General features: G+C 33.9%; 1 protein-coding gene across 10 annotated transcripts in view; it reads right to left on the reverse strand.

Annotated features, from left to right (window-relative positions):
- Nucleotides 1–12,804, reverse strand: part of LOC131401161 (transcriptional regulator ATRX-like) — a 97,578-nt gene that overhangs the window by 11,115 nt on the left and 73,659 nt on the right. For 6 of the 10 annotated variants that reach the window (XM_058536218.1, XM_058536222.1, XM_058536223.1 and 3 more), the window contains 6 exons: nucleotides 12,286–12,341; nucleotides 11,054–11,106; nucleotides 10,020–10,144; nucleotides 7,203–7,316; nucleotides 2,927–3,036; nucleotides 235–302 (listed from right to left, as the gene is read on the reverse strand). In XM_058536218.1, the coding sequence (XP_058392201.1) occupies nucleotides 235–302; nucleotides 2,927–3,036; nucleotides 7,203–7,316; nucleotides 10,020–10,144; nucleotides 11,054–11,106; nucleotides 12,286–12,341 (526 nt within the window). The remainder of the gene's footprint in view (nucleotides 1–234; nucleotides 303–2,926; nucleotides 3,037–7,202; nucleotides 7,317–10,019; nucleotides 10,145–11,053; nucleotides 11,107–12,285; nucleotides 12,342–12,804) is intronic. The other 4 variants (XM_058536224.1, XM_058536221.1, XM_058536217.1 and 1 more) reach the window with 3 other exon arrangements.

The raw sequence follows: 12,804 nt of genomic DNA on the forward strand, positions 1-12,804 counted from the left end.
AAGCAATTTAAATTTTCTTTCCAGCAATTTTAATAGTAAAGTAATTTAGGTCATCTGTTATTCTTTATTGGAAACTTAAAACACATAAATCTAAGGCTTTGTGAAAAAGAACCACCTTCCGTTAAAGACATCGATGATACTACAAAAAAATGGATCTAACAACAAACTATGTAAGAATTTCCCACCAAAAAGTAGACAACACTGAATTTTATTTCATCTTGATTTATTACCTACCTACATTGTTCATCCATTCCATCTGAGTCACGGCTAATATCATCACTCATGTAATATTTAAAGCAATTCTATTAAAAGAAAAGGGGAAGGGAAAATTTTATTCAAAATTGGTAACATTCATAAAGGAAAAAAATTTTACTTTTTAAGTCATCAAAAAACTAAAGGGAATGTGTGTGTGTGTTTGTGTGTGTGTTTAGAGAATCAAAGCAAAAACACTGCACTACCAAATACTAGTACTTTCCAGACACAGGAATATCTCAAGAAATTAATTCCTTGAAACAGATTTCCATATCATCAAGCACCACTATGCCTTACATAAAAGTTTATAAAGGATTTAGTAAAGAAAATTCCTGATCTCATACAACTAGCTACTAAAGCTCTACATAAAAATGTATTAGATGAAGTTGCTACTTAAAAAATTTAATAGTCATCATATATAGACAGCTACTATGTGTACAGCTAAGCAACACTATCCTACATTAACCTATGTTATCTTTAAATCTCAAAATACCTATTATGCAAGGTAGGAAGTATTATACACAATTTGAGAGAAAAGGCTAAAGTTCATTAACATATAAATAAATCTCCTAAAGTTATATAACTATTAAGAGGCAAAGCTAGTATTAAAATCCAAGTCTAACTAACTTTAAATTTCTTTTCACTGCAACTGGAGAGAGGGTAGGTTCCTTGCACACTGATGAAAACTACTGATTACTGAAATGGGCTAGGCTCAACAGACTGGCCTTTGAAAAAAACCAATCATATAGATAAGAAAAGAGAAAGGGAATGCACATTACAAATCCAGCAATATGAAATTCAGCTCTCAAAATTTAAAACTAGAAGCTACAACATGTACCCTAGATAGGCTCCTGTCTGAACTGAATTCAAGGAAAGGAGGGACACAAATTGCTAGAAGAGGAAATAAATTTAGTACATTTAAGTAGGTCTATATCTATCAAACATTCATACAAGAAAAAATCTACAACTGGAACTCTAAGGAAAGTCTGGTCTGCCCCTGCATTTCAAGGAGGCATTTTTCTGGGAAACAATCTAATACAGGACTAATCTTAACAGTAATAAAATTTGGGGAAACCATAACCTTGATATTATAGATAATTAAAATTAACTCCAAGGTATTACTAATAAAGAAGTAGTCATACATAAAGGAATCTTTTCAGATGACATGCCTACCCAGACTGGGGAAACTAAAGAAAAAATAAGCAAGTGGGACATTATCAGATTAAAGAGCTTCTACAAGACAAAAGAAACCAGAATCAAGATGAACAGACAACCCACCAGCTGGGAGAAAATATTTGCAAAACGTATATCTGACAAGGGGTTAATCGCCATAATATATAAAGAACTCACACAACTGAACAACAAAAAAACAAACAACCCAATCAAAAAATGGGCAGAGGAAATGAGCAGACACTTCTCCAAAGAAGATATACAGATGGCCAATAGGCACATGAAAAGATGTTCAACATTACTAATCATCAGGGAAATGTAAATCAAAACAACACTAACATATCACCTCACGCCCGTTAGAATGGCTATAATCACCAAGACAAAAAAGAACAAATGTTGGAGAGGATGTGGAGAAACAGGAACCCTCATACACAGCTGGTGGGAATGCAAACTGGTGCAGCCTCTATGGAAAACCGTATGGAGATTCCTAAAAGAATTAAAAATAGAAATGCCTTATGATCCAGCTATCCCATTACTGGGAATCTATCCAACGAACCTGAAATCCACAATCCAAATAAGCTTATGCACCCCTATGTTCATTGCAGCAGCATTCACTATAGCCAAGAAGTGGAAGCAACCTAAGTGTCCCTCAACTCATGACTGGATCAAGAACATGTGGTATATATATACAATGGGATACTACTCAGCCATAAAAAAAGACAAAATTGTCCCATTTGCAACAACATGGATGGGGCTGGAGGGTATTATGTTAAGTGAAATAAGCCAGAAAGAGAAAGACAAACACTGCATGATCTCACTCATACGTGGAATATAAACCAACACATGGACCGAGAAAACTGTATTGTGGTTACCAAGGGGAATGGGCGTAGGGGGTGGGCACAAGGGGTGAAGGGAGACATATATATGGTGATGGACAAACAAAAATGTACAACCCAAAATTTCACAATGTTATAAACTATTAAAACATCAATAAAAAAAAGTAGACAAACTGTTAAAACTATCTTCAACACACACAAAACATTTTTAATTCTATAATCTCCAAGTTATGTCAAAACTCTGCTCCACATGGAGGGTACATAAGAAGGAAAGTTATAAAACATACGTGCATACACTCTTCAGATTTTCCAACACACAACACTCTCCCTCACCTACCAGTCTCTGAATACCATGTTGCCTCTGCCTAGAATATGCTACTTCACCAGGCTAATTGCTATTTTCAGATACCAGCTCATATCATCTCCATTATAAAGCCCCCCTACCCAACTCCAAATTACACAGGCTTCCTGTGTGTTCCCATAGTACACAGTTATCTCCCCTATCATGACATTTATCAGGATTTTTATATTTGTCTTCCCCACAACAATATAAGCCCTACAAGGGTAAGAGACCATGTCTGTCTTCTTCATCACTGTGCACCAAAAGTCTGACACATAGTAAGCATTCAAATATTTGTGGAATGAATTATCAACAGATCATTACATACCTTACAAATAAGTACTTGCAGTGAAGGATGTCTATAAATGGAATCTTTTTGAAAATGATTGACCTGTTGTCCACAAGCTGTGCAGCTCACAATCCCATGAAGCCCATCTTCTAGGAAAAAGGAGTGACCATTATTTACACATATATAGACACGTACAAAAAAATATTTACTTCAGTCAGCATTTTGCAACTTTCATATGGGAAATTAAATACCTTATAATCCTTGGAAAAATGACATTTTGGACACAAGTAAAAAGGTTAATAATTTTATGGACTTACTAAAAAACATGACAACCTTGGCAAATTCCAGAGCTACAAACCCTAACTTGTTTCCTTTTACAGATGCAAAAACCCTATTTCTCACAACAACGTGATAAGAGATTCCATAAAACAAGTTCTAAAAATAGGGGCCAAGAGATCTTTTTCATTTTGCTATTGCTTTGAAAATAAACTCAATATTATTTTTAAAGAATGGAGAAGCAAGTGACATATTATGGAACAGATTCTTTTGCAACTCTATACTTAAGTTAGGTATGCCATAAAGCTTTTATTCTCAAAATGGAATTGTCTGCACAGGTCCTTTTAATATAGCATGTGAAAATCTGATAATTTTATATTACCAATTTCCTTCCTAAGATTTACTTTAATACTATCCACAATCCCCATTAACATGCCTTCTTTCTATGTCTATTCCACTGTCCACTCTGTATCAGTACTGTCTATTATTTCCAAACAAGGAGAAACAAGACTTGCAAGTATATCTATCTCGGCAGCAAAACCTCAGAATGGCTGGGGGAAAAAGGTAGAGCCCCATCCCACAGTGTCTGCAGGAAAACAGACTGAAAATAACCTATGCAACAAAGAATAAGAGGAAACCTCTCCTGCCTCACTCTCATCCCTAGTTTGCTTAGGGCAGTGCTTCACAATCCAAGCTGAACATCAGAAGCATCCGAAGAATCTTTTTAAAAATAGAGACAGCCATTCCCACCCCTAAACCACTGAAAGGGAATCTCCTAGACATTTTTTAAGTTTTACAGATGATTCTGATGTGCAAGCAAGATCTTGATCCAAATAAGATGGTAGATTATGATTCAAAAGAGGCCAGTGAATAATGATGTACACCTGAAATTATACAGTGTTATAAACCAATGTTACCGCAATAAACAAATATACATATGAAAAAAAGAGGCCAGTGAAAATGCCTGCACTCACAAATAAAAGGAAGATGACGAAAAAAAAAAAAAAACCCACAAACTCTGTCTCTATCCCTAAATAAAAGACAAAACCACGAGTACATTTCTCACCTTTTAATTTTCTATTTTGTGTTTTTCTTAGTTTTAAGGTCCAAAAGCACCATGGACCCAAGTACTATCACAAATATTTTTATTTGTAGAAGTTAAAAATGTTTAACCAAGGTATTAAGGGCACCATCATACTTTTCCAGAAAACTTATAGAATTTTAAGACTCACTATATAAGCTGCTGATATTTTATTTTAAATCATATTGTCCTGCATTAGTGTTTGATATTGAGTATTCATATATTCTGTATTTAACAGAAACATATACACAATGTGCTTTTTCATTTCAAACAATGATTACATTCAGATAAACTAACAAGATAAATAAAAGCTAGAGTTTGAATGTTCATCCAATGTTAGATAATATTTATTAAGTATCTTCTATGTGCTTTTGCACATATATCACTCAAGAATTAAACAAAACTAGGTGATCCTTTGATGAATTTCTCCCACATGTGCACAGAGGAATATTTATCGGACAGAGGATATTTATTGCAGCACCAATTAGGAAACTGGAAAAATTTCCAAAAAAATTGGAAATAATTTCACATTTGGGAAATAATGATTTACTCATACACCAGAATTCTATAGAGCAGTGAAAAATAAAAGACTAGATGTACACTTACTGACATGGACACATTTCAAAAACAATGTTGAATGAGAAATGCTACAAAAGGATATATACAGGATATTATTTTCTATATTTTTAAAAGAAAAATGCTTTATGAATATATGTATAGAAAAAATATAGAAGCATGTATGGAAACAACACACACACACACACACACGCATACAATCTTCATGGGAAATGGATGAGAGTAGGACTGAACCAATATTTTATTTAAGTGAGATCTGAAGCAAATATTGTAAAATGCTGAAAAGTTACTTTATGTACTTGTTTCTATATGTGTATGTTTTAAATTTTTATTTTTAGCTATGAAATATCTTAATGATTATAATACAGTATATAAATGGAAAAGAGGCATTTTCATTTCTGAGCTCAATACATTTTAATAATTATAATAAAATTATTGTGCCAGATAGAAAAATCAGGTGTAAAACATATTTTCTAACAATTAAACTGAGGAAAGAATGTCAAAATAGGCTATAGTATTTAATAAACAGTGGCTCCTGAAATGGTCAATATAGCTATATCTTTGTGTTTAATTTTGTTTCAAATCAATATAAGACTATCTTATATAATAAGTTTACCTTCTTGACAATTTCCTAAATTAGGCTTCAATTTTAAAACTCACTTTCCAAGGAAGTTTGAATATTAACTAACAATTTAGTATGCCGGATCACTAGTTTATTCACACACGTATACATAAGTAAATATAGTTAAATTTCTTGTGTAATTTTTGACTGCTTAAAGATGTAGCAAATCATTAATACAAAAATTGACAAGAAAGATTTAAGTGCTACTATATGGCTATAAACATACACATTCCCTTAAGCATGATATAAACGCCCTTACACAGAACACTCAATACAATCTTCCAGAAGCATATCAGCTCAGACCAAATACCAGCAACATAGCAAAGTGGCACTAGGAACACCCTCCCCAACCACTGTGGTTCTTTTTTTATTCTCCTTTCAGCCTTTACCCACATTTTAGACACTGATTGCTCCAGAGTCCCTCCTCAAAAGATATCATTTAGATACTAATTTTGACACAATACAGTACACTTAGTTATCTGTTTTCTCTCAAGGATCCATGATTAGAAGAAAGAAACTCTTGGTATTGGTCCTTACCATCACCTTATACCTGCTGATTTCTTGTTTTAAGACTACTCTCAGCTTTGTTGAGTTCTATTGCTGCAATGGCAGTTTCCCTACTATGAACTAGATTCTCAATAAATCGTCCTTATGCTTGAAAAGGGTAGAACACCCCCTTGTGGACAAAAGACTAAACAACATTTCCTTGATTTTCTCCAACAACCTAAGGAATTATTTAACCTGAAAACTGATACATACATTTTATAAATACAGATATATTTTACTAGTTCCATCAAGATAATCAAATGGCACTGAAATAAAAATTTACACAAAATTTCACCAATATAAGAACTACACTACAATTTCACAATATGATAAATATTAGAAAGACATGCTTCCACTGCACTTCTACTTAGAAATTTAGTGTTATGTTTTATCTTTTAGAGATACACTCCTTTTATAGTCATGATTCTGACTCTGTTAATCTGCCCAAAAAAAATATATAGGCACTATTTAAAAATCACACACAAACAAGTGGGACACACACCACTGTCATAATTTCTAAATGAATCCTCCTTATACTAACTTTCTACAGATAGCCAATATGGTTGTGTGTGTATAAGTGAGGGTAGAGAGACAAAGGAAGAGATGGCTCAGACAGATGAAGGGAAGCTTACTAGCTCTAGCTCCCTTCTCCTTCCTACTCATCCCTGCACTGTTATCTTTAGATCAAAAGATCCCCAACTCTGATGTACATAAGAACAAACTGGGGCACGTTCTTGACATCATCCCCAGAAATTCTAATTTGTTGGGAGTGGAGTCAAGGGACTTACATTTTTAATAAGCACCCAGGTAACACTAATGCAGATGTCCATCACTCTGTAAAACAATGTTTTAGATATGTATAAAGTTACATGAAGGCCACAGGCAAGATTTTGTCCAAATCTGAAATTCTTTCAGGGTGAGAAGGAACACATGGCATTCTGGCATATAGGCATTACAGAACTAACATGTGCAAAAAGGAAATGCTAAGCCTCTTGAGAAAACTTAATAGCCACTGAAGGCAAAGGTGTTTTGATAAATGGTGTTTAACCTTTTCTGCTTCAGAGCTCAGAGAGAAACAGAAGTTACTTTTAAGTAGTGCTTTTTAATAAACAATGGGCAGAAAAGTGGAGGTATTTTTAGTAAGTACATCAGATTTTCCAATATGGTCATAAACAGCAATTTAAACTCATGTTTTCATTTTCACTTGTATTTACCTCCGCGTTTTTTGAGATTTTCAGTTTTCATTTTACTTCTGCTTCTAAATTCAGGCCCTTTAAAATCATCTTTGTCTTCATTCAGCACTGGCTCTGGTTGTACAATCACTGTACCTAGAATGATTTCATTTAAAAAACCATTACACATATTAAATGTGCAAGTGAAGTACAAGACTTCAGTTCAGATAAAGCCAACATTGCTGGTACATAGTTTTGTTTCTTTCAAGCTTTCAATACTTGTATAAGGACCTCTCAAGAGTAAATAAAACAGGGAAATAGTATAAGGGCCAAGTGTCAACAATCAGATTACTTGTTGGAATATAGTTCATAAAAACGGGGGGTGGGGGGAGGTATTATGAACTGATTATAACAGAAATGTGTGAATAAAGTAGAAAGCCTCAGTTCAGTTCTGAATTTTTACAGTGCCTATCACAAAAGCTGCTTTGAATATGAACATCCATGCTAAGCTTCATAAAGAGTTTATAAAATAAAAGGACAAGAAGGGAAAATGAACAAAAGACATCCTATTCTTCTCATAATCCAAATCATAAACTCAGAAAAAAGATTTTTAAGGGTTGTTTTATATTGCTTTGGGGGAGGGTAGTGGGTAACAATGTGAGAAGTTAATTCCGCTATTACTGCTAGACCTATTCTGCAGCATTTCTCAACTAGTACACCAAAGTTTCAGTACCCTGCAAAGTTAAAGAGTTTTAAACAGAAGACTGCCTTAAGATACTTAAGCTCAAGTGCTCTAACAATAAATTACAGAATGAGATCAACTGTTGGTCCCTACGGAAATATTTTAGAAAGAATGTACTTTCTTAGCTATAAAACATGTGAATTGAGGACAGAGTTTACTAATTTTTCATTATAATCTCTCAAGAGCAAATAAAGCAGGGCCATAGTAAAAAGGATCCAGGTCTCACATTTATCTACATTGCTGGGCTTAGTAACTGGGCATTATTAGCAACAATTAAGAAAGTAAAACATGGTAGTTGTCAGGGGCTCGCTCTGAAAGATGGGCCTATGTTATTCAGCACGCACATTTTAGCAAGGTATAGCGTCTAGTTAAATGAATTTCTGAGTCTCTGAAAAAGGGGGAAAGAGGGCAAGGCAAAGAGGATTGAGTTTTTACAACCTCGTGAATTTACATAATCTCCACAAAAAAATTTTTTATTCACAACAACCATTTCATGTACATACTCTCAGAGAAGCCCCAGCATTTGAAAAAAGCTAGAGATTTATAATTAACAAAAAAATAATAGAATTCTTTCTGAAGATTCTTCTCTAAATGGAAGCAAAGCAGTAGAGTGGAAAGAGCACTCACTAGCTTTGGATTCAGGCAGAGCTGGGTTCAAATCTTAGCTTCTCAATTTAAAGCTGAAAAAGTTCCTTGAGCTCTGAATTTGTTCCTTCATCTCTACAAGTAGAAACAATAACTACCTTACAGCATTGTTTTGAGGATTCAATGAGTTAATTTCGTAAGAGTCTAGTATAATTGGTATAATACTCAACATAGTATTATAACCATAATTATAATCACCGAAATTTAACCTTATGAAACAGGTCTATTTTTGGTTTGGTGGGAGAGAATTACACTTAGTTCAGGTTAGTAACATCTCATACTAATTTTCTTCCACAGTATCATTAAGAGAAAGATTTGAATTCCTAGTTCTTAGCTCACCCAGTGGCCTTCATAAGGACTCCCAGTGACAACCACTGAGAATGTAACAATCCAAGTGAGTCACTGCCTATGGGACGCAGACTCCCACGTTAGTTGTTTCTGCCCTCGGCCACCAAAACCATTACACAAAATTGTCATAGATGATTTGCAAAGCCAAGTAAGTGGTAGGCTCATCAAATTTCCTTCCATCTCTCTTCTTTCTCTCATTCATTCCTTTTATTGATTTCATTTCTCATCTGTTGTAACTCCTAATTTGGCCTAGTCAAGCAATGTCTTATCCTCCTACGCACCATTTTTTAAACTTCCATAATCAAAAAATGTGTCACAAAAACATAAGCATAGACAGAGACCAAAGTTTAGTAAACACTGTTGTAAATGATCTGTGAGAATAAATTTGAAAAATCTGCTAAGAGTCTTAAACATATTATTTAATTTTAAAAAATCTAAACTTTAGACTCTGAAACACCATGAAATTACCAAGACTCCTTGTCATTCTCTCATCATGTAATCATACTGCTGTCAGACCTGGGCTATGAAAAGCCCAAGATTTTCTTTTGGCTTTTCCCCCCCAATCTAATTAATGAGATTTTAAGGTTAGAACTGCAACAGTTGAGAGGTATGTGACAAGGTTTTTTAAAGAAATAATTACAAGAAATACATCTAAATCTATCTTTGATAGTTAACTTCAGCTTTGAGTTTTACGGAATTTAAGAATACAATAAGACTAAACTAGACTGTAAGTGTTTTTTTAAAAACGTTTTCAGATAATTCATCATGTTTTTCTATAAAGCAAGCACATTAATATTTACTAAACCAAAACTTAATATATTAAACTTTAAACCAACTTCCACATTCAAATATAATTTGGAAGCTAAAATATCTTTTCTAAAACCATTTAATGGAAAGAGAAAATAAGTTTTACTCTTTTCAAAGCTGACTGAATATTCTAGATTTTTAACCTCAGTAAGACACATTATCATTATCATATTAATATATTTCCAGACCATCACTATTAAAATGACAGGTTTGGTCCTTTACACATGGCTAACAGTAATCAAGTTCTAATTTTATAATAATGACATTTAAAAATACATTTCAACTTTAACTTCATATGAAAAATTAACACACATTACCTTTTGGCAAGCTTTGCATAGTAATATCATTTTCTGAATTTTCATTAGAAGCATCTTCATTTACAGTTTCATCCAAAGGTTTTTCATCATCGGATTCTACATACTTTGTTACAATCGAAGGTTTCCTATGAAGGAATTAAGTCCACAGAATTATGGACATTTCTGGCAATTGAAACAATACCCAAAGAACATAAATAAGATGTTTAGGTTGAGCAGTGGCTCTTAACAAGTGATACACATCAGAATCACCTAGGGAAGCATACATCTCTACACCATATTACTAAAGATAACGATTCAGCAGGTCTGAGGTAGGAACAGGGGATGTGTATTCTGAAAAAGCTACCAGGGGGATCATGAAGGGAACTCTTCTTTAAGAATCACTACTTTAGAGAATAAGTTAATAACAAGCAAGTTGTGTTTAAGACACATTCCCACTGGTTAGAAACAATAAAAGTGCAACAGAATAAACTGCAAACTTCTAATAAAAAATATACTCCAGTATATCATGCATTATAGTATGCTTGGAAGTAGTTTCAGTCCTTATGTACAATTCGCTTTGACAATTTAACACAGAAAAGTATTTTTACCACTCTTTGATCCCTTATAACTTCCTCATAACTATGATGGCTACCACTCCCCATCCTAGACAATTTCACATAACTCTAAAAACCCATATTGCCTCATGAGGCATTCAACATTTCATTTCTTTCCCGTCTCCTTTTTTTAAAGCACAAATATGATCTAAAAGAAATGATCTACATATTCCAAGAGCCATTAATATACAATAAATCCTCCTAGGAAAATTCCATTAAAATTCAAAGTCAGAATAAATTAATTGCTAAAGCCAAGTGATGGAAACAAGAGAATTCATTATACTATACTGCCCATTTTTTAATATGTATGTTTATATAAAACAGTTTACTTAGCACAAGAGTGCTTGAAGTAAGTTTAGAAAAAAGATTGTTCTCCTTAGAAAAAGAAAACAAAACAACCTGAAAAAGAAAATAACTTCTTTCCCTTCAACATCAACCAACCTTTTTGATCGTGACGATCCAGACGATTTGGATTTTTCTGAAGAGCTAGCTCCCTGAATGTGAGAAGTAAATACAAAGGTCAGTAAAACTCACAAAGACACATCCCTACTATTAACTATTTCCCTACACTAAGATCTCTGATATAGGGATATAATAAGATATTATTTATATGCCTAAAATATTTTTCTAAAAGGAACTTTAAAAACTAATTCTCATTTACTCTCAGATTTCCTTGAACTAAGATTAATTTTCTGTCTTTTCTTAAATTAAATTGTTACTGTTGAATTTGGGGGTGGGGGGTTGGGGGGGAGAGGATACCACCTCTGTTTCATGATCTTGGTCCAAGTCAACAAAGACAAAACAAAGATGTAGAAGTAATCAGATCCCAACAGAAGTAAAGAGTTTTAAGAATCTAAAAATGTGTCATTTTCTCTATCCTAACATATGACACAGAGTACCTTCTACAATTTGCTATAAGATGTTAAATTTACCCTCGTTTTGCCAGCATAAAAGTATATCTTATTGGATTACAATTTTTACACCAGGTGGAAAGAATCCCAAAACCATAGTGTAGCCCTGGGTATCAGGTAAAGGACGTCAAGATGGGTTCCTATAATAACGCTTAAGAGATTCTGAATATCCAGTTTTGAGAGATCTTAGAACCATGGAGTCATGCCCCTTACAACCACCTTGAGCACACTGTTGCAACATGATAATGTTCAAATACCTATCTGTTAGTAAGCCTTCAGTTGTCTGACTTTAGATATACTGCTGAAGTGAACCACAACAATAACAAAAACAATGAACACCTTTTTAAAATGGACAACTACCCAAAATGAAGTATTATAATAATACTTGGGTATGACAGTAACTTAAACACATGCATACATATCAAATAGAAGCAATCTGGGCCGGCCCCGTGGCGTAGTGGTTAAGTGCGCGTGCTTTGCTGCTGGCGGCCCGAGGTTCGGATCCCGGGCGCGTGCCCCACGCCACTTGTCAGGCCATGCTGTGGCGGCGTCCCACATAAAGTGGAGGAAGATGGGCACGGATGTTAGCACAGGGCCAGTCTTCCTCAGCAAAAAGAGGAGGATTGGCATGGATGTTAGCTCAGGGCTGATCTCCCTCACAAAAAAAAAAAAAAAAAAAAATAGAAGCAATCTAATGATATATACTTTAGTTGGTTATTAGTAATCAATAAATATCCTTTAAATGCTTCAAATTATTCTTACCTCTTCCTTGCTGTTTTCCATCATATCAGAGTTATTTCCAGAACCAATGACTTTATCTTAAAAGAGAAGAAATAAAAACATTATTTATCTCTTCAATGCCTTATCAAACAGAACACCAATACCTACAACTCCATGAACCCATTTTTCAATCTATGAAGTATGGCAGTATCGGTAATACATTACTCACATTAAAATATTCCTAGAAGAGTTTTCTGACTAGACTAACCCTCTTTTGACACACTAATCCCTTCTTAAAAAGCATTAAATTTCTAAAAAGAGTAGCTTGATATCAAAACATTTCCTATTATAATTTCTAAGGTACTTTCTCTTTTCTCTTAAATTTTCTCTTAAAAGAAAATTTAAGCTCCATCCTCTACTAAAAGTAAAAGTAAACTGTATTTCCCTTCACCATAAGACAATGGAAAAATAACAGCAAACTAAACCTAAAGGAAGCAGAGAAAAGGAAATAATAAAGACTAGAACAGAAATTAATGAAACAGAATAGAAAAACATTAGGGG

This window comes from Diceros bicornis, chromosome X (assembly GCF_020826845.1).
Source record: "Diceros bicornis minor isolate mBicDic1 chromosome X, mDicBic1.mat.cur, whole genome shotgun sequence".
NCBI lineage: Eukaryota > Metazoa > Chordata > Mammalia > Perissodactyla > Rhinocerotidae > Diceros > Diceros bicornis.